At 38.0% G+C, this 21,763-nt stretch overlaps 1 protein-coding gene across 1 annotated transcript in view; it reads right to left on the minus strand.

The window, feature by feature from the left end:
* AEBP2 (AE binding protein 2) overlaps nt 1–20,567 on the minus strand; it is a 62,055-nt gene extending 41,488 nt beyond the window's left edge. Inside the window, exons 1-2 of the mRNA XM_004435429.3 lie at nt 19,743–20,567; nt 1,257–1,464 (exon numbers count right to left, since the gene is read on the minus strand). Of these exons, the coding sequence (XP_004435486.1) occupies nt 1,257–1,464; nt 19,743–20,401 (867 nt within the window). The 5' untranslated portion in view covers nt 20,402–20,567. The remainder of the gene's footprint in view (nt 1–1,256; nt 1,465–19,742) is intronic.
* Nucleotides 20,568–21,763: the final 1,196 nt, after the last annotated feature.

Below are 21,763 nucleotides of genomic sequence, written 5' to 3' on the forward strand. Positions count from 1 at the left end.
ATACCACGTGATATCAAGCACTGGCTCACAAAAGGCAACTCTGTAATGACCAGGAAACCAACTTGGTTAAGATAGTTCCCACTAAAAATGTGATATATGTGAAGGGGGAAAAAAGGCTACTACCAGAGTAGCCTAAGCACTGAGCTGGGTTATGCAGTGAAAATACCCTATGATGGGCACAGCTCATTGATACACCATCTGGAGTCTACTCAGACACCACAGAGATTAAATCTAATAATAAGACAAACATTTACTTATCAAGTTCGAGTAATCAAAGAATTGCCGACACATTATAATATACTGTGACAAAGGCAAATATTTCGTAAAGGAAATCTCAAATGCACCACCACTGGTTAACATGTTGGGGTGCTTATATGGTTCAATGTTTAAAAAAAATAATAAAATCTAAATATCAATATAACCTTGGAAACAACTACCAACTCACTTAAATCATGATGATTTTAACCATTTTACTATCAGTATATCTCAATAGTGATGGCTGATAGAAACTGTGTGGCCTAAATAAATTATCTGTATTTATAATGTAACATTAATTTCTGGAAAATGTACTAAGTACGATAACTATTCAAGACCTAGATAAAGTCAAAAAAAATTATAAATATAATATTTTGGTTCATTATACTTTGACTCACCTAACTAGCTTAGCTCTTTATTCACTATTCAATAAAAATTACATGAAATGACACAATTAAACATATTCCTGAAAGGGTATAGGTCAATACTGACTAATCAGAACTTCTTATCTAAGCCAGCTCTGACAAGACCTGGGAAAGATGATCAATTCTCACTCACAAATAATGAATGCAGGTTGTCATTTAATAGAATTGTATAATCCTGGTACCAATAGTATCTCCAGTTAATTTCTGCATCAGGGATAATTTAGGACCACTCTAACAACAGAAATCCTAAACAATGCCAATTCCTAAATGTCCTCAATTCAAAACAGTAGAACTTTGAAATATATTGTATTCATTTATAGTATTCCCACTCTATTTTAGAAAGTCTCATTTCTTCAAAGTAATATACGTAAGAGCAAATTAAAATCCAACACATAATATGCTCTATTTAATTTGATTCCATCAACTATGCAGGAATTAAAAAAATTTTTTTTTTTTAAATAAAGCCTGTGTAAAAGCAATCCCAAATTACTTTCAGGAAAAAAGCCTAACTGGCAATTATAAATTAAAATAAAACTAATAAAAACAGGGAGTGAAAAAAGAAATGACAAAACCAACCCCTCCTCGCTGACCATCTACATGTATGGAACGGATGTGATCTGCCAGATCTGGACTAGAGTTGAAGCAAGCCTGGCACTGGTCCCAACAACAATTATAGGCAATATTTTTGCTTGAAGAAGTAGTGCTTCCTTGTCCATTCATCATTGCTGGAGTTGAACGCCCACTGGAAATTGTGCTGTCTACATCCATTATAGTACTGCTTATGCTACAAAAGAAGAAAAAAGGCTGTGTTATTCCTAGAAATTCACTAACATGAATATGATCTTATATTTAATTAAGATTACCACTTGACATTCTTGCTCCATACAAACAAAGCATACTAACCATACTTTCCATTAGAAAACAACACTGCTTTGAAATTATTTAGTTGGCAATAAAGTACAAATCAAGGCAAAAAAAAATGCTAGTACCTCAAAACCAGATATGGGATAATTTAAGCAACTTTTGGCAGACATGAACTCCCCAATACTATACCCTACAGAAAACAAACCAATCACACACATATACACACAAAGCTTATCACATTTCATCCCTGCCATAGTTCTAAGAAGCATAATAAAGTAATCAAGTAATAGTTTCCAGCTATAAATAATTCAGAATCAAAAGACTGTCTTTAGAGTTCTGCAAATCGCTTGTTGACCTGAAATCTTTTCTTCTATTCACTAACCTGACAATACAACTGCTGCCACATCCTACCTCTCTCCATTTCACAGAAGTTGGGAAATTTTGCTGTATTTTCCCTTCTAAGTAAAAAAGCAGAAGAGAGAACTGGGTGCAATAAAAGTTTCCCTGATTTTACCAAAGTCCAAAGAAAATGTCCTTTCCCAGCCCTCGATTTTTTTTTAACTAATCTCTATCCACCAAAAAAGACAAAATGCTGATCAATTCCTATCACTTTTTCTTCACCAAAGTATTACGTATCATTTTATTTACCAAAAAATGTACATATTAGCAGTAATGAAAGCAATAGATAAAATTAAGCAGGTTTTTTGTGTGTGTGTGTGTGTGAGGAAGATCAGCCCTGTGCTAACATGTGCCAATCCTCCTCTTTTTTTTTTTTGCCCATCTTCCTCCACTTTATATGGGACGCAGTCACAGCATGGCCTGCCAAGCGGTGCATCGGTGCGCACCCGGGATCTGAACCAGCGAATCGCGCGCTCTTAACCGCTTGCGCCACCAGGCCGGCCCCAAAATTAAGCAGTTTTGAATGCTCAAAATTTCACATCTTAGTAAAATGTAGTACACTTTTGCCTTCATTTTAAAAGCAATTCACTATTTTCTTTTTTCAGTACCTTCCCACTAGAGAAACTACATGGAAGTAGTTTTAATCACAGAAGGGTCAGCAGTAAGAATGTTTTCAGACTAAATCCATTAAAAGTTATATCTGCTTGCACTTTAAGTACCAGTAAATTATGAAAACTATATTAACTTTTAAGGAGTATGCCTCCCTATCTCCAAGTTTTTATTATGGAAAATTTCAAAGACACAGAAAAGTGTATCTAAATCTGAACTCAACAATTAACGTTTTGTCCTATATGCTATAAGTAATTTGGTTTTTTTTAAATCATCTGCAAGTCGCAAACATGATACTTCAACCACAATTATTTCAGCACATGCCTTCTAAAAATAAAAACTTTCACCTATTAACCACTACAACTTTATTTGCTCAAACCTAGGAATTAAACTGAATTTTAACTTCAGTAAGCTTAATAATGATTTGTGTCTAACATCAAATGTGCCCATTTTAAAACGCAAGCAACAATGTTTTTGTAGGATGCTTCAGACATGAAAAATGTCTCAGATTTCCCTTTAAAGGATGTTCAAGCATTTAAGTTCATCTGGCTATCTGTCAATACAGATTCTAAATCTCAACTCTAAAACCTCATTCTAAAACTTTGCAATCTCTATAAAACTCTCAAATGTGAATCAGCTCTTGACTCTGAATATTTATTCATATATTATTTGTTTCTGCAGGAATAAACTGTGGGTATGGTGGGTTTTCTATACTGAAATACAAATTTCTATTTAAGCCCTAAAAATTTCAAGTTTCATGAGGCCCTTAACCATGAAATGGTTCCCTATTTTCCTTATCACTTACTTCATATATTTTAAAATATTTTAACTGTAAAGCTCATACTTTGGTAAACCATACTAATTAACTCCAAAAGCAAATAAAATATTAACAGTTTTAAGTGACCAATCACATTCAATTTATAAACAATCTCAGGAAAAGAGATAAACCTCAATGACCTACTGTGGTACAATTTCCAAGGTACAGTTAAGTAAAACACACACACATACACAAAAGTACAGGACAGTAATGTTCCAATTTGCATACCTAAGTGGAGGAGGGAGACAGATACAGACACAGCTACCCTCTAAAGGCAAAACCTCTTTTGAAGGACAAAACACTGCAGATGTTGCAGGGAGAGGGGGAACAGGAAACTTTCATTGTATATGCCCTTTTGCATCATTTTAACCACATACCTGTACTGCTTTTATTTTAAAGTCCAAAATTAGTTGAAAATTAAACCAAATCAATTTTCTCTAAATTGGACAAAGTAAAGCAAAGTCAAGACTCATATACTTGTGATAAATTCAACTAGCAATATAGAGTCTATCTACATAGTGCTTAACACACTTTTGCTTATTAACTTTACCACAAAAGGGAACCTTACAAGTCCAAATATCCATGAACACTAAGTACTGTTTTATCAATCTATGTTCAAGATCATTCAGTTGAAAAACTTCAAGTGGATATAGATCCTTATAAAAGGAGAGCATAATGCAGTGTTAAGAGCATGAACTTTGTCTACCATTGCAACTAAGCTACAATGCAATGGCAAAGGAGGTGAAGGGCAGGTTCCACGTCCTGGAAGACTCAAGAGACACCTCACACATGTGCAGCACCCCCAGAGAGCCTCCCACAGCCTCACAGGGGCAACTGGAGTCCTGCTTCGTAGCCCCTCTTAGGGTCCTCCAACTCCTAAGAAGTGTCCAATTCTAAGCCTCCAGACTCCCTTTCAGCCCCCAATTCATGCTGGAATCAGTGATTCCCTCCACTCTTAAGACTGATGAAGGGCCGGCCCCGTGGCTTAGCGGTTAAGTGCGCACGCTCTGCTGCTGGCGGCCCGGGTTCGGATCCCGGGTGCACACCGACGCACCGCTTCTCCGGCCATGCTGAGGCCGCGTCCCACATACAGCAACTAGAGGGATGTGCAGCTAAGGCATACAGCTATCTACTGGGGCTTTGGGGGAAAAATAAATAAATAAATAAAATTTAAGACTGATGAAGGCAACAGTACTGATGCAGGGAGCATAGGAGATAAGTTACAGGTAATTCCTGGTTGTGACAGGACCCTGAGCTGGATACATAATTCATAGAAAGCAGTGTCCTCCTTCCTATAATAGTAAGATAACAAGATGATCAGAACTGAAGGTGACATTCCACCAGATTTTATAATACTTCTAGGATTATACCTATATTAAAATTTTTCACTCAGTTAATTCTTTCCAATGAACACACTCATTCTGTAAAATGTGAACAAAAGCAGCCTGGTATTTGAAAGAAAACCTAAGCCAGAAAAAGCACTCACACTATTCAGATAGTTTCAATAATCTAAAGCAGCGCTTCTCAAGCTAATACATACATAAATCACCTAAGATCTTATTAACTGCAGATTCTGGACTCAGTAGGCGTGGGGCAGGACCTGAGATTCCGTATTTTTAACAAGCACCTACTTGCTGATGATGCTGCTTCAACACTTCAAGTAGCAAGACTCTGAAAGATCTCTTTCACTATTATAATAGAGACTGACGAGACTATCTAAGGAACTATCTCATATTGTAGAACGATAAACTAAAGCATACACATACATACACACACACACACACAGAATGACAACAGAAAATTCTAAATTTCAAAAAAACACAAATTCTTAGAGACTTCAATACAATTTTTAGGGGAGACATAAGAATTTTCAACATAACAGCATTCCCATTTCCCTCTTTTCCACGGGCCTTGTTAAGAAACTACCTGGCAGACCAGAGTTTTCCACTATGACATCTACAATAACCAACTACATGAATTTTATGAAAATAGTTTCCTTTGGGAATTCAAGGGGCAACTCACTCCTACATACAAGAACTCAAATTACTTCAAAGCAAAATATCTGCTTGCTGGATGTGACCATGGCTGATAGGGTAGCCAACAGTGAGAAGTAAAGATCAGCTTGCTAAATGACAAGATACAAGAGCAGAGGAAGCAATACATGGATGCAATGTTATCACGATGGAGAACAGGACCATGGTCTTAATGTAACAGAGTAAGAAAAGCTCACGTAGATGGTTTCAGATCCCATGTTGCAAATAATCTTTAAAATACCATCACTTGTCAAGTTTTGTCGTATTATCAAATAGCCATGCAATTATCTAAAAAGGTTATTAAAATACTCTTTCCTTTTCCAAGTAAATATCTGTATGATGCCATATTTTCTTCACATAGTTCAACCAAAGCAATTCATTGCAACAGACTGAACGCAGACGCAGATGTGAGAGTCTAGCTGTTAAGCCAGACATTAAAGACATTAAATATAAACCAATGCCACTCTTCTATTTTTTTAACTTGGAAAGTTATTTCGGAATAAAAAACATACTGTTTATGTCACATATAATTGGTTTATTTTTAAATTAATATATGTTTTTTAAATTTCTTGGTTTTAATTTCTAATCTTGTAACAGTGATAAATATAACTCACATAAAAGCTCTTTGGTTTCTTCAATATCTTTTTTAACAGCTTTATTGAAATATAATTCATATTCTTCAAAATGTAAGAAAGCAAAGAGGTCCTTAAGAGCAAAGTGTTCTAGATTACATCTGATCTAGATTACATCTGAAACAAAGCTTAAATGTTTCTCTGAAACACACTGGAAAGAGTATGTTTCTGGCCTGGAATGTTTTTATTTTACTCTGAGGTTAATTGCTGAATTTAAAATTCAGTCTGAGGCCAAATGAGCAGGGGCAGCCTTATCTGCAGTCTTCTTTTCAGTTATCTGTGAGGAAATGCATTTGTGTTGTGGATTTTTGTTGATAATTTCGGATCCTTCTCTCCTTCCCCGTTCTTAAATAAGTTCAAGCCTACTGAAATGTCTAACTTTATAGGAGGGTTAAAGACAGGGACCTGAAGGGGATACAGGTATATAATGTGAAATCAAGTATAAATTACTCTCGAAACCCAAAAAAATTAAAATATAAGAATTTCAGAATTTCCCATAAATATGTCATTGATTAGGAAGGTTGCAGCTCTGCACTAGCATTTCCCCAACCCTAATTTAGGCCTCCACATGTCCATTCACATAAAATTAGGTCTGCAAATCACACACCTTATGCCTTACTCATATAAACACCGTCCAGTAAGACTCACAGTTACTTTCTGCATGCTGTCCTCTCCTAGGGGACTAGCCACGTGGCTGGTAACAAATTAAAGGACTGACATGAAACAATATTAAGAGTTTTATTGCCTAAGTTTGAGGTTCTGGTCACTTCTGCATTTGTGATATAGAGTAAAGACAATTAAGATCATTAAGTCACGGTGTCTTTCAAACAAATATTCCATACTAGTAATCCCCTTTCATAGCTCTCAATCAGTAGAACTAAAGTGTATATGCAGACAGCAAGACAAGCTGCCCATATCCCCAAGTCAGATTTTCAAGACTAAGCAGCCAGAACAGAATAAGGAAATAAATTGGATGCTAAAACTGATATAAACTTGTATCATCCACAAACCCCATCTCAAATTTAAATTCATCTAAAAAGCTTTACTGTTCTAATTGACTTTATAAATTAATGTTACATTCTTGAACCTATAAAAAACAAATACTAATAAACCACCATTTTAATATGTCTTATGCATTGGAGTTCCATATAAAAATTCATTTGGGAAAACAGTTTCCTCCACGCCTCAAAGTCTGCAAATTGTTTTTAAATTGTTTATTTTCTCGATGACAGACTTAAAAATTATCAAACTACTAACTAGGAAACGGATAGTACTTTTACATTAAAAAGTTAGAAACCACTGAGCTATATTATACACAGAGTAAGTGACAAAAGATAAAAAGTACCACAAACTTAAAGAATATAGTAGGAAAACAGGACAATCAAGGCATCTAATCTCTTTCTCCAAGATCTGGAAGTTATTGATCTGAGGTTCTACATAGGAATCTCTCTAATCTCTAATGGATCAAGGCTGTTTTATTTTTGTTCTATCAATGAAAAACACATAATCATTAGGAAGTCTTCAGTTCATAGTCTGCATCTTAATTATTATAAAACAAATATTCTATAAGTCTAATTTTTAAAAAATGGAACATGGTCCTCCATATAGAATGAAGAAAGAAGTATGAGATACAAGAGACAAAAACTCTACCAGTCTAAGTAAGGAACATTTAGCAATGTCAGAGCGAACATTATAAACTTAGCTAGCATTTGTAATTAGTAATAAACTTTGGATAGAAATAAGTATATATAGTTTTCAAAGTATTTATCAAATTGTAGGTAAACAACATTACAACCACACACAGGGAATTCCTAATCTAATCATGTAACAAGGTAAACTATTATTTGGTTAACAGGTGATATTCCTTTCATCTATAATAAAATTGCCCCTAACTACTAGAAAGATTAGTCTGTCTCTCCCACACTTATAATCAAAATTATTAAAGGTTGAAATTCAAAACAGTGCAAAGCATTTAAGAAGATCCTACATTTTTGAAAAGTCTGAAGTTGTATACCTGATATTATACAACTTTAAGAGTGAAACTCTTGAGTTATCCATACCATTCCTCACCTCCATTTGTTGGAATGGACTATAATTATGTGCCCTACTCCTTATTCTAGGCATTGACAAAGGGATTAAAAACTAAAACTGAACCGGTTAGGGCCGGCCCCGTGGCTTAGCAGTTAAGTGCGCGCGCTCCACTGCTGGCGGCTCGGGTTCGGATCCTGGGCGCGCACCGACGCACCGCTTCTCCGGCCATGCTGAGGCCGTGTCCCACATACAGCAACTAGAAGGATGTGCAGCTATGACATACAACTATCTACTGGGGCTTTGGGGGGAAAATAAATAAATAAAATCTTTTAAAAAAAATAAAACTGAACCGGTTAAAAGAAACAGGTACTTCAAGAAAACCACAAACTGCCTGCCTGTTACATTTTATGGCTTTCTCTTAAGGAAAAAAATGGATTATGTAATTTACTATATCAAAATTTATATCACAAAAGTAAGGCACTGTTTAAATCTGACTTCCCATTCTTTAATATAACAGCTAAGACTTACTGAGAGAGTTTGCTATATGTCCTGCATTGTTCTACATACTTGTGTCAGATGGTATTCTCCAAAGATGGCCACAGCAATATACACCTTCCCACATCCTCTTCTTACAATGTGGCATCAAGAGGTGGGGGGTCTAAACCAACGTTACCGCAATAAACGAAAAAGTAAGAAATTATTAAACAAAAACAGAAAAATAAACTATAAGAGGAAAATAGTAAAAAGGAATTAGAACTCAGTGAAAAATAATTTTCACTGAAATCAGTCTGACAATATCTGCTCTATTAGCTTACAAAATTACAAAACCATTGTGAGGACTAAAAAAAAAAAAAAAAAAGAGGTGGGGGGTCTATATTATCATCCCTTGAATCGGAGCAGGCCTGAGACTACTGCAGAAGTGATAGTGCCAGACTTCCAAGGCTAGATCATAAAAGACAATACAGCTTCAGCCTGGCTCTCTGTCCTGGGACACACAGCCTGGGAGCCCTGAATTACCACGTAAAGAAATCTGGCTCCCCTGGAGCCACTATGCTGAGGAGATCCTGTGAAGAAAGTACAGAGAGCTAGAGAGAGATGCAGGGGAGCCCCAGCTGTTCCAGCTCCCAGCTGCTGGAGTCTTCTCAGCCCAGGCACCAGACTGACAGATTCGTGAGTGAGAGAGATTTCTGGTGACTGCAGTCCCCAGCCTTTAATGCTGCTCCAAGCTGACACCAAGTATGTAGATTTTCTTAAGCAAAATAATTGTTTCAAACCATTAAACGTTGGAGTTGGCTGTCATGCAGCCATAGTGAACGGAACAATGCTTGACATGTATTCACTCATTTAAAGCTTACAATCACCATATGAGGTGAGTACTATTAGTATCCTCATCTTACAGTAAGAGACTGAGACACAAACATGTGACTTGCCTAGTCACACAAGTACAAAACAGTAATACCCAACAATTTGCCACATTTACACAAATAAGAAATTTGAGTAAATTACCGATTTAGGCAATACTGAAATGTAGCCTATATTATACATCAAAATAAATGACAGTTTCATCTAGTGTGTACATCAAGTAGTTGTTTCTTTACTTTTGTATATCTATAGTACGCACACACACAAAAGATAATTAGCATTTACATATAATTTGACTCATTTAGGCAGATAGTTTTACTAACAAGATAAAGTATTAAATTTGATTCCTACAAGTTAATCAGCTTCATAAAACAATTAATTCAAGGTCAGTCATAGAAAGCAACACTATCCTCAGGTAGAACTTGTCCCAAATTTAGAACTTAGGCTATTGAAACAGACATGAGCCTAACAATGTCAACATAAAATCCAACTCCAAATATTTATTCCAGGGACAAAGGGGCAGTCACTATACTTTTTATTTCCCAAGAACAAACAGTAAGTTACAAAATTGGTCTTAAACAGGATTAAGGAGTTTAGACCACATCAGATTTTCAAACTGCTGTGATGCTGTAGGCTTTTAGATCTTTACACTCAGAACAATTAGGAAAAAAAAGTAAAGACAAGTGCCCATTTTATTGTATGTTTTACATATGCTCAAGTTCCCTAAGGCCCTTCCTACTCACCTAAGGTGGAAGGAATTCTGCTTCCTTATGATCTGGTTGACTTGTACTATGAATCACGCATAAATCTCTCATTTAGAGTAAACTCCTAAACCTATCTAGTGTCTTGCACATAAGTAAATGCTCACATAGTTTTTAGTGACAAATTTAAGTGGGATCTTTAAGACAAGTAAAATATATGGCTTTGTCACACCGAGATAATCATAAAAATTAATTGGGGGCACACTAAAAATCATTACCAAAACCAAGATATTATTATTACTATTATTACTGTAATTACAAGCTATCATCACAGTAATTTAAAAAGCTAAAATGGATTTTTCTAATCAAGAAAAAGACTACTCTATCCCCATAATTATTTCTCTGAGTAAAGACAACAGATTTTTCCCCAAGACCTAGCAGCATTCACTAAATTAGCCAAAAGGGACTTTATGCAACAATGATGAAATATAGCCTATGGAAAACAAGTAGGTTGCATTCTTATATCACCACTATGTACTGTGCACATTATTTCCAATTTGTTTCTCATCTCTAGTCTATTGCCCTTTTAAGATTACTCCACCCACATTTTTCATCCAGCTTAAGAGATCAGCAAGCAATTATCTTCAAAAAGACTGTAATACTAGAAACATTCTACTTCAATACAATTACACTATAAGGAGTTATCTTTTACCTTCTTAAAAAGATTTCCAGAAAAATGTCTATACGCAAAGATGGTATGTAAAAAAATCTGCTATGAAAAACACCACTCATTTTATACAAAAGCAATCACAGATTTATTTGGCAGTTTTTTTTTTTAAAGTTAGTGTTAAATCATAAAAAAGATTTTATCAGACTATTTCAGTATACACATTTCTGACAAGAATGACTATAGGAGTGCTCAACGCCTCAAAAGACACATTTGAATGACTAATTGCCAACATGCACTTAAAGCACTCAAGTCTACTGCTGACTGATCCACTCTCAATACTTTAACAAGTATTTATAAAAAGTAATGACAAAAACTTTATAATTTAGAATGAACTAGTAAATGTATTTACTCAGAAATACTAACACCCTTCTAAAATCTCTGTTTTCTCTAACTGGTAACACTTCATCTTTCTAGAAACCCAAAATATAAATGAAAACCAGAAATCAAGTTAGGGACCTTGAAAAGTGTTAAAATTAAAGTAAAATGTCAATAAAGCCTCTTTACTCCCCTAAAGACTGAATAGCCCTAACACTTAAAAATTAACTTTTATATTTCACAGTCTTAAGAGGAATCTAGGGGCCGGCCCCGTGGCGTGGTGGTTAAGTGCGCGCTCCGCTGCTGGCGGCCCAGGTTGGGATCCCGGGCGCGCACTGATGCGCTGCTTGTCAGGCCATGCTGTGGCGCGTCCCACATCAAGTGGAGGAAGATGGGCACAGATGTTAGCTCAGGGCCCGTCATCCTTGGCAAAAAGAGGAGGATTGGCATGGATGTTAGCTCAGGGCTGATCTTCCTCACAAAAAAAAAAAAAAAGAGGACTCTAAGCTACATAGTCTGTCTATTATAAATACTACAAATGAGAATAAGGCCCAGAAATGTAAATGAACTCAAGCATGTAAGTTATTCTTTGCAAAGGAGACAGGTTGAAAATTAAAATAGCCACTTACTTACACTATTTTAATTAAACTTCCCTGGTCAAGGTTGTTTTAACAGTCATAAAAGGCAGTATACAGCTAAGACCACGTCCAGAGCCAGGACTGCCTGCGTTCTCAAGGAGCTGTGTGACTTTGGACAAGTTATCATCTCTGTACCCTTCTCCTCATCTCACCGGGTTGTTCGTGAGGATGCAATGAACTGAATTTCTTAAAATTCTTTCAAAAAACTTAAGAGTTTCCAATTCTTAAGCAAACTAGACAGCATCAGTTTTCTCCTAAAACAGTATGTAAATTTACCTTTTGTTGGGGAACAAAATGTAAATTGGGGAAGTCTGTTTTTTTAAATTAATCAAATAATCACAACTTGTTTCAAATAATATTTCTGCATATGCTGTTAAAAAGAATAGGGGAGGGGGCCAGCCCCCGGTTAAGTTGGCATAGTGGTTAAGTTGGCACGATCCACTTCTGCGGCCCGGGGTTCACAGGTTCAGATCCCGGGCGCTGACCTATGCATCGCTCATCAAGCCATGCTGTGGCAGGCGTCCCACATGTAAAATGGAGGAAGATGGGCACAGATGTTAGCTCATAGCCAATCTTCCTCAGCAGAAAAAAAAAAAAAAACAGAATAAAGGAAAGATAAATGTACAGAATGGCTCTCTTTTTTTGCTTCATGCAGCCACAATAATGACAGTGAGAAAGAAGTATGTCTTAGGAACTTCCACATTCAGCTCAATTCAACCAATTACTTAGTTACAGAATATAGGCAGTGTAATAGGTGAATGTGGTAGGTAAGTGCTGGAAGTATAAAGATAAATAAGACTTGATATTATCTTAAAAATGTTATGGCTTAGAGAAGACAAGCCATTTCAACACAACACCATAAACATGAAATAGAATTATGGTGCCTTTTGAACCCAGAAGCATTTATCTAAAGAATCTTTGAGATCCTAGATACAGCAAAGCCACACTTGTAATATTCTGGGTTTGTCTAAAGGATAGAATATATATCTTTGTGTTCTAACTTCTACTTAGAGTACTTGCCAAGTCTACAGCAGAATCATCACATCTGCGCTCCAAATTACTTCATACTGTTTAGTCAAAAACTCTCATTTTTAAGAAAAAGATTCAATCTTAAGTTCAGAGAAATGAAATAATTCGCCAAATTTCCTGCAGGCAGTCTCTAGTAAAGCCAGTACAATATTGATTACTTTTTCTCACTAGAGTATTCTTTCTGCATCTCTGTACATGAGAAATGAAAGGATAAATGACTCCATGAATTAAATACAGCCCTAGGCCCTTTACATATTCCATCTCACTTAATCCTAACACTAAGATATTTCTCTTATTTTACAGGTAAAGAAACAACTTCTGAGAAGTTAAATTATAACAACACAAGTCTTTCTGACTGAAGGTTCATGCTCTTTCACTACCCAATGTTCCTTTGGTTATTTTAGTGGTAGATGTGTCTGGAAAAATAAGGTAAGCTATTTTTTTGCTCAGAAGAAAATCCTCAAGAAAAAAACTTTTTACTCAGAAATAGTAACATAATATTTTTCTTATAGACCACTCAGGAAATTAGCTTTTCTTTCCTTTGATTCAGTTTCCCAAGCATGACTTTTCCCTCCAACTTCGACCCCAGCTCAAGTCCCTTCATTCACACCTGCACTATTCATACTACCTGCTAACTGGTCTTCCAGCTCCCAAACTTTCCTGCTCTACCTTTGCCACATACGATTAATTTTCCCGTATCACACGAGTTTCATCATTCATCCAAAATATATTTAAGAATACCTAAAATATGTGTCAAACGCTGTACCAGGTGTTGTGGATAGAGCAGTAATCAAAACATAGTTCCTATCCTCAGGGAGCGCACAATCTAGCAGGAGAGATGAACAGCAAATAGTTACTCAAGTTGTGAGAAGAGCAATGAAGAACTTGGAGTGCTGGCAATGTGTCTAACAAAGAATCAGGGATAGTTTGCCTGAAAAAATGTTCAAGGTAAGATCTGAACATGACTAGGAATTACAAAGACAGAAGATGGGGAGAGACAAAAGAATCTGATTCATAAACCTATACTGAGAAATGTGCATACTTGTGTAAGCATGAAAGGTCCCACTTCAGCCATTAACTCTTATTTCCCAGTTCCAGTGGATCCTCTGGTCTAGGCAGGATCTTAGATCTGAAGTCTCCTAAATATGCTAGGCTCTTTCCTTCCTATGTTTCATTTAGGCTTCTAGAAATTTCTCTTCACTCACCTAACCCTAAAATCCAGCCTCTCTCTCCCACGGAAACTTTAGTCACTGACTACAACACTCCCCAGTTTTAATTTTAATGTACTGTGTCACAAACAATTTACAGAAAAAAAATAGAAAATAATGCAATCATCTTTTTAGTCTTCTCTTTAAAAACTAAATATCTGGGCCGGGCCGGTGTGTTAGTGGTTAAGTGCGTGTGCTCCGCTACTGGCGGCCCGGGTTTGGATCCGGGCGTGCACCAACGCACCGCTTCTCCGGCCACGCTGAGACCGCATCCCACATACGGCAACTAGAAGGATGTGCAACTATGACATACAACTATCTACTGGGGCTTTGGGGAAGAAAAAAAAGGAGGAGGATTGGCAATAGATGTTAGCTCAGAGCCGGTCTTCCTCAGCAAAAAGAGGAGGATTAGCACAGATGTTAGCTCAGAGCTGATCTCCCTCACAAAAAATAAAAATAAAAAATAAATATCTGGGAAGGCACCATCACAGTTCTTTCTAATCACTAAACACGGCACAATGTTAACCATCAGTAAATGCTCAAAAAAAGATTTTTAAAAAATCCAAACATTCATCTGATTTCCTATGCATGCCCAAAACTATCCATTTAGTTCTAAGGTCAATATAATTATTTCCACAAATGCAAACTATTAGTCATAAAAATGAACTCAACATGTGGTTAGGATCACTACAAATCCATTCCATTACTAAAAAACATACCCCAAAGCTTTTTACCAATAGATCACTAGCTTCATTTACATACTAAAAACTATTAAAAATAAAAGGTATTACGAGGCTTTTTAGGTCAATCACAGAATAGGTGTATATGATAAAGAAAACTGATTAAAAGGTAAATTTTGTAATAAATACTTTGGTCTAGCATATCCTTTTGCAAGTTTCTGCAGCACTCATTTACAGATACTTGCCACATTATTTAACAGGTGGTACAGTACTTTTTGGTATTTCAGACCTTATATTGCTTCATAATAATGGTAACAGATCATTACTAGCCATTATCAGTTCAATTGTGCAGTCTGTCTCCCCTACCCATGAGGTCAAGGGGTTTATTTTATTCACTGATGTATACACAGCACCTCGAATAGTACCCGGCACACAATGGGAGCTCTATGTACATCTGTAGAATAAATACCTATCACATAGTAATTGCGGCATTTTGATGGGTTTTGAAAGGCTGTCTCAATCAACAAAAATTTGAAGCAATTATTGTGTATCAGAGTATGATAAAAAGAATAATAGGAAAAACTTATCTGCTCTATGAAGAAGAAAAAGTGAGCACATATATTAAGGTCATAAAAGGGCACTGTGGCTTCTTCCTTGCTCTCTCTCTCAGATCACTTGCTCTGGGGGAAACTAACTGCTACGTCATGAGGAACACAAAAAGCTCTATGGAGAACTGATTTGGGGAGTAACTGAGGCCTCCTGCCAAGAGCTACATAAGTGAGCCATCTTGGAACTGGATTTCCAGCCTCAGTCAAGCTTTCAGATGACTGCGAGCTGGCCAACATTTTCACTGCAACCTCATGAGACTCGGAGCCAGAACCACCCAGCTAAACCTCTGCATTCTTGACTCTCAGAAACCACATGTAATAACAAATGTTTGTTGTTTTAAGTTGCTAAATTTGTGGGAAATCTGTTACACAACAATAAATAACACAAATAGGCAAGGTGTGAAATCTCTAATGTTTACATTAGAGTCAATGAACCTACACCCTGGAATTAAAAGTCTAACAATATGCAAGATGGATGAAGTGGAAAGCATTTTGTCTTCCTATGTCCTAAAATCCCAGTAAAGAGTCCTGCACACAGTAAATACCTGTGTTTGCAAACTAGCTTACACACAGAATTCCTTAATAGACCCAACAAAGTAATCTTAATGTTTCTTAAAAGTAAAATGACCCCTTAGAATCTCTCCATAAGTGCAACCCAGAAATCTGTAGTTTATTGTTGTTTGCTTAGTTTTCAGCACAGAGCCATACCTTCCTTAACTGAGGGTTACAATGTTATTCATGAAAACTGAGACCTTTTAGAGCTCTTTTCCCTACACTTAATGAAAATAAAAGGGCAGCTAAAAGAGGGAGTCTGGAGAGACTACGGACAGCTGCTTCAGAGCCGAAAGCGGTAGTCAGTGCAAGGGAGCTCCACCACCAAATATAACCAAAATATTACTTCACATAGAGGTATTTTATTGCCTCATCCATAGAGATCCTTAATAAATCTTGACGATAACCTCAACATGCAGCCTTTTAGTATTAATCTGATTTAAAAGTTTAGCCTCTATACTAGAAAAAGATCTTCCCAATCATACTACTGGGAAATTAGGCAATATAAGTCTGTTTTCCCAGTGTCAAAGCAATCTTAATTATATCTCAAAGTCTGCAACCCGTGAGGTTGGGAGTCCAAATTTTGACCCACAAAATGGTAACGGCCTGTGGCCTTTGCTGACCATTAACTTTCATACTATATGCCCTTGCCCTATCACCACATCCTTACACATGCACTTTTCACTTGTCATCTGGACTTACCCAGAAAGGCTCATAAAAATGGCTGAAAGTGGTCTTGGCATTTTCAAAATAAGTCATGGTTTATATTCCAGTTGGCGAGATATATATTAAAGAAACAACTGCAAAATAGAGGCTATTATCAATTCACCTATATACAGATAAGAAGCTAAGAATACTTTCGTGTATAATCTGATTCAACAGCTAGAACTAATTTGTAAACTAAAAAAATTTTAGAGGCATTTTAAATTCTAAAATTCTATTTAAAATTTATTTAGCCTCTAAAACTAACCTAAAAGATATATTTAAAAAATTTTCTTAATTAAAAAGTACTTAAGCTTAAGTTCAAAGTAACAGAAAAACTAGTTTTTAGTGGTCTTGCACAGCTAAATATTCCCCCCAAAGAAAATTCCATTATCTTTATAACCAAAGTAAAAGTAAATTAAATATCAACTTTAAGGTTTTCTAAATTTACCAAAATAAAAACACTAATACACTTATGCTGGTTTTGAATAAGTAACTTTCTCCTGGGGAAAATAATCAATGTTTTTTGTACCAAGCGTCATTTAATCATTTTATAAATTAGTCACCTTTCACCACACAACACTTCCATACATGTTTGTAAAGTGACACTTTGGATCACAAGCTTTAATATCTAAGTATTTACATTTGGTTCTTTTTTACAAAAGGACTTAGAGTTAAAAATATTTAAGAGAGTTCAACAAAATCTAAAGTATGTTAGATAAACTCAAAAGTGGAATCTAATTTCAAAATGGTAAAAAAACTGAATTCCAATAGAAAGAGTAAATTCTAATGATAATAAAATCATTGTAATAGAAATGCCTCAAGTTTCTTTAAAAGCACTTTAAAACCACCATATCCTTACATCAGTTACAAAAATAAAGACTTCCTACCATAAAATCAATCTATAAAATCCACATAGATTGGTATAATCTGCAGGACAGTTTATAAGAATTATGGATGTTTTCCAAATTTAAAATACAAAAAAGAATTCAAAGGCAACAAGAGGACATTTCAGAATAAAGATTATCAAGACCACAATCAGTTTCACTGGTAATGCAACGCTTTTTCTTACAAATCATAAATCTATGACCCTGAAATGGCAAAATGATTGCAATATTTTGTTGTCTCTAATGACAGTATTAAGAAAAGCAAGTATGTTTAACCTTAATTGGACTTGTTGCACCAATATCTTACTCCCTACTCTGAAATATGATGTAAAAGTCAGACATTCAAGGGAATATCTAACGAAGCCAAAACTCCACGTCCTGAATTATTACTTGACCAATAATTCACTGTCTGCTAAAGGGATGTAGTGGACAAATATTAACACAAAAACAGAACAAAACAAAACTCTGACACATACAACCCATTATTTAAGATGAATTATTCTAACTCTTGTGAAGTGGAAATAGCACGGGACTTGAGAACCTTTGTTCAGATCCAGCTCCACCACTTCTACTCTATACTTACTGTTTTAAGACACTCCACTGGCTTCATCTGCTAAATGGAAGTCAAAATAATACCTATCTTGCACCAGAGTTGTGAGAATGAAATACTGAGACATTTAAATTGTGCAGTGCTAGGCAAGTGTGTCTGCGTGTGTGTGTGTGTGTGTGCGTGTACTAAATAAATGAAGAACTGAAGAAGAAATCATACAAACTAACCTCAACTTGCAAATATCTGCTGGTAGCAGTGAAGGAGCATATAATGATAAATGATAAACAGCACATGCTTCACTGTGCAGTTCACACCAATTTTTAGTTTTCTTGAAGACATTCTCCTTCCTGCCTACGACTCTACAGCTCAGTATGATTTTTCTAAGGTTTGTAGAGTCTAGTTTATCCCATACAAGATGTTTGCTTAACTGGATATCAAAGTAAATATCAAACAGAACCTAACCCTCTATTTTCAAAATATTTAGGGCTTATACTCCTCATAACATTTAGTATAAACCAAAGTGCTCATTTTCATCAGTTAACAATCGGAACTCCTAGAACTTTAGAACACTTAAACTCAAGTCCAAGTCAATATCGATTGTTAAAAATTCTACTCATCAAAACATTAGGAGACAGTCAAAATAAATGCTAATGTACTTTAGAAGCAGTATAAAATGCATGATGTGGTTCTCTGTTTAAAAAAGTACATTAAAAACCAATTAGTTAAAATATGAAGCTTTCCAAAGAGATCAAAAATAATGATAGTAACAACTGAACTATTACAATAAATTTTTTTAATGTCCCGAAAAAATGAAGCGCAATTTTGTCAGTCTTCACGTTATATCTAACAAGCTTTAGAAAAAAGCTAATTCCTTCAGAGATCTCCCCAATACAAGACTTTAAATATCATCATCTAAAATCATGACTCTCACGTTGAAGCATTACTCTACAAAGATTTTAAACCGCATATTAATATGCTGTACCTTCTAGACTGTATTTTGTTACGATTCCAATTCTCTTTGATTCCTCAAAGTTACTTTAAAGGACGCCAATTTATTCTTCTTCTCTACAACGATTTATACATGTTTTAAACTTTCTCCCAGATTTGATCACAACACAAAAAGAAGTTATTACAATCACGTTGGAGACCACACTAGTGACTACACGAGGAATTTGGGAAGCACTGATTAAATATAACAAAAACAGTCTTTTCTTTTTTAAGTAAAGAAAAGTGAATCCTTGGGGTCTCCTTCCTGAACAAGGAAGTTCTGTTAAATCCAGGCGAGACCAGCCATGTTGGAAAACACTTGTCAATTACAGTTGTGACAAGTGTTCGCGAACACCGTGGGAGGAAGCTAACCCTGTGCACCGATGTGTGTGCATCGAGGCCCTCTGCACCCCGCCCGAGGACCTGAGCCTACTTTGGGGACTGTTTCCGAGTTAGAGCTGTCCTCAGGTCCGCAAGGAGTGCGGAGCCGAGGGAAAAGAGGGCGGGGTAAGGAGAGTTGGTGGGGGGAAACGGCTTGAGAGTTGGAAGCCGCTATCCGCTGCGAGAGGGGCGCGGCGGCCGGGAGAGATTTCCGAGTTGAGAGCCTGGGGGAGGGGCTGAGGATGAGGGGAGCAAGGGGATCTCGGCGAAAAGTCCCCCTGGCCCACGCTGAGGGGCCCAGGAGTGCCAGAGGAGGAAAGGAAAGGGACACGCTTCAGCGCACTGACCTGTCCTCCGAGTCCATGCGGCTCAGGGGTTCCCCATCCGACGATATCTCCAAGCTGCCTCGCCGGCCCCCCGAGGTCGCGCTGCTTCCGCCTCCCCCGGTCCCGTAGCCCTCGTCGCCACCGCTGGAGACGACGCTGCTGCTACTGCTGCCGCCCCCGCCGCCGCCCTGGCTGCCCCGAGGTCCCTTGGGCTCCTCCAGGCCCTCCTTGCCGTCCCCATCCCCGCTGCTGCTGCTGGCGGCGCCGGGGCTCAGCGAGCGCGTCTCGTCGCTGCTGCTCCCGCCGCTGCTGCCCACCAGGCTCTCGGCGCTGCTCTCCTCCTCGCCCCCGCCGCTGCTGCTGCTCTCGTCCTCCTCCTCCTCGTCCTCCTCCTCGTCCTCGTCCTCCCCGGCCTGGCTGGCGCTCTCGGGGCTCGGCTCCGACATCGTCTCCGCCTCACCGCCCCCCACTCCGCCGCCGCCGCCCCCACCGCCGCCGCCGTTCAACAGCAGCGCCGCCACCGCCTCGGCCTCCGCCTCCTCTTCCTCCTCCTCCTCTTCCTCCTCCTCCTCGGGGGGTTCCGCCCGGCCCCGCGCCGCCGGCCCGGGGCTGCCAGGGGGCAGAGGGCTCAGGCGGGAGAGCTCCTCCAGGTCGGCCATGTCGGTGAGAGCGGCGGCCATGGCGGCGCCTGCTCCTCCTCCTCCTCCTCCTCCCGGCCGCCGCCGCCTCCCTCTCTCGACTCTCGCTCCCTCGCCCCCTCCCAAACGCCCAAAACTCCGCCGACGCCGCTGCAGAGCAGGAGGAGGGCCCGCGAGCTGCGTCAGCCTGCACACGCGCTACGGAGCCCGCGCGGGGACAGGCGCGCGACTGCGCGCACTCACGCGGAGACGGCTGCGCGCCTGCGCGGCGGCACGAGGTGGCGCCTCCCTCGGGCCGCGGGCTCCGCGCCCTGGCCCCCGCCCGGGTCCTCGCCCGGCCCCCGCCCAGACCGGCGAGTGCTCAGAGTTTCCTCGGGGTCTTCCCACGCCTTCCCCAGCCTAGCAGCGGACGAGACACGCAGAACGAAAACCTGAGTGCTAGCCGGGGATTTTAACCCTCTGAGTTGTCACGATAAAGTCCTTCATTCAGGGGGTGTTTGGGGAGTGTCCCCTGTGTACAGGCGCTGAGCCAGGAATCGAAGAAGTCCCTGGGCTTCTGGGAGCTTACAATCTACGCAGAGAGGAGATTAAAATGAATAAAAATAAATAATACAATGCCAGGTCCTAAATCCATAGGAGCAACACAGAGCCACAGGTTTTCATCTAACCTGCGTTTGAATACTCCAAAAAATGGTTAAATCACAGTCTCAGAGCAAACATCTCTTACGTTCAAGGTCTTCAAGCTTTTTAGGTCAGGAGCCCTCTAAAACAATATTGTACGTCCTTATCCAGTTTAAAGTGACATCTGCATTTTCTTCCAGCTTGTTATAAATAGTTTATAAGTGGTACATATTTTTAAATGTAACTGATGAACTCTAAATACCATTGGGATTTACTACCCACCAATATCCACTTTTTAAAATATAATCTTTTGTACACTTGGGCAATTTCCATCCTTCCCTCATCTTCTGGAACTCATATTTACATTCCACATCCCCTCCAGAATTTATCCCAATAATATATTCTATATTTGAACTGCTTCCTTGATGATCTTATATTTCCTTGTAATAAAAATGTGTTTATAAATTAAAATTTAAGTTTTTAAATTTCCTGTGATCATAAAACTCTGTCTTATTATTTCAACTGATCAGAACAAATATATTTCCAATATTTATAAATGAATATTAATCACAAAAGTAAAATTTTTTTGGAAGTGCATCTTTCAGAGAAAGAATTGGATGAATTTTTTTTCAACTAGTTTATTTTATCAGTGGATGTATATTACTAGAATGAGGAGTTCAGCATCCATCCATTCTATTCCAAGTTTTCAATTTCATGGATATAAACATTGAGAAAACTTGTTCTCATAATAAGCAGATGAGAATGAATGGAGTTTTGTTATAG

Source organism: Ceratotherium simum, chromosome 17 (assembly GCF_057802395.1).
Source record: "Ceratotherium simum simum isolate JZ-2026a chromosome 17, ASM5780239v1, whole genome shotgun sequence".
In the NCBI taxonomy this organism is placed as follows: Eukaryota; Metazoa; Chordata; class Mammalia; order Perissodactyla; family Rhinocerotidae; genus Ceratotherium; species Ceratotherium simum.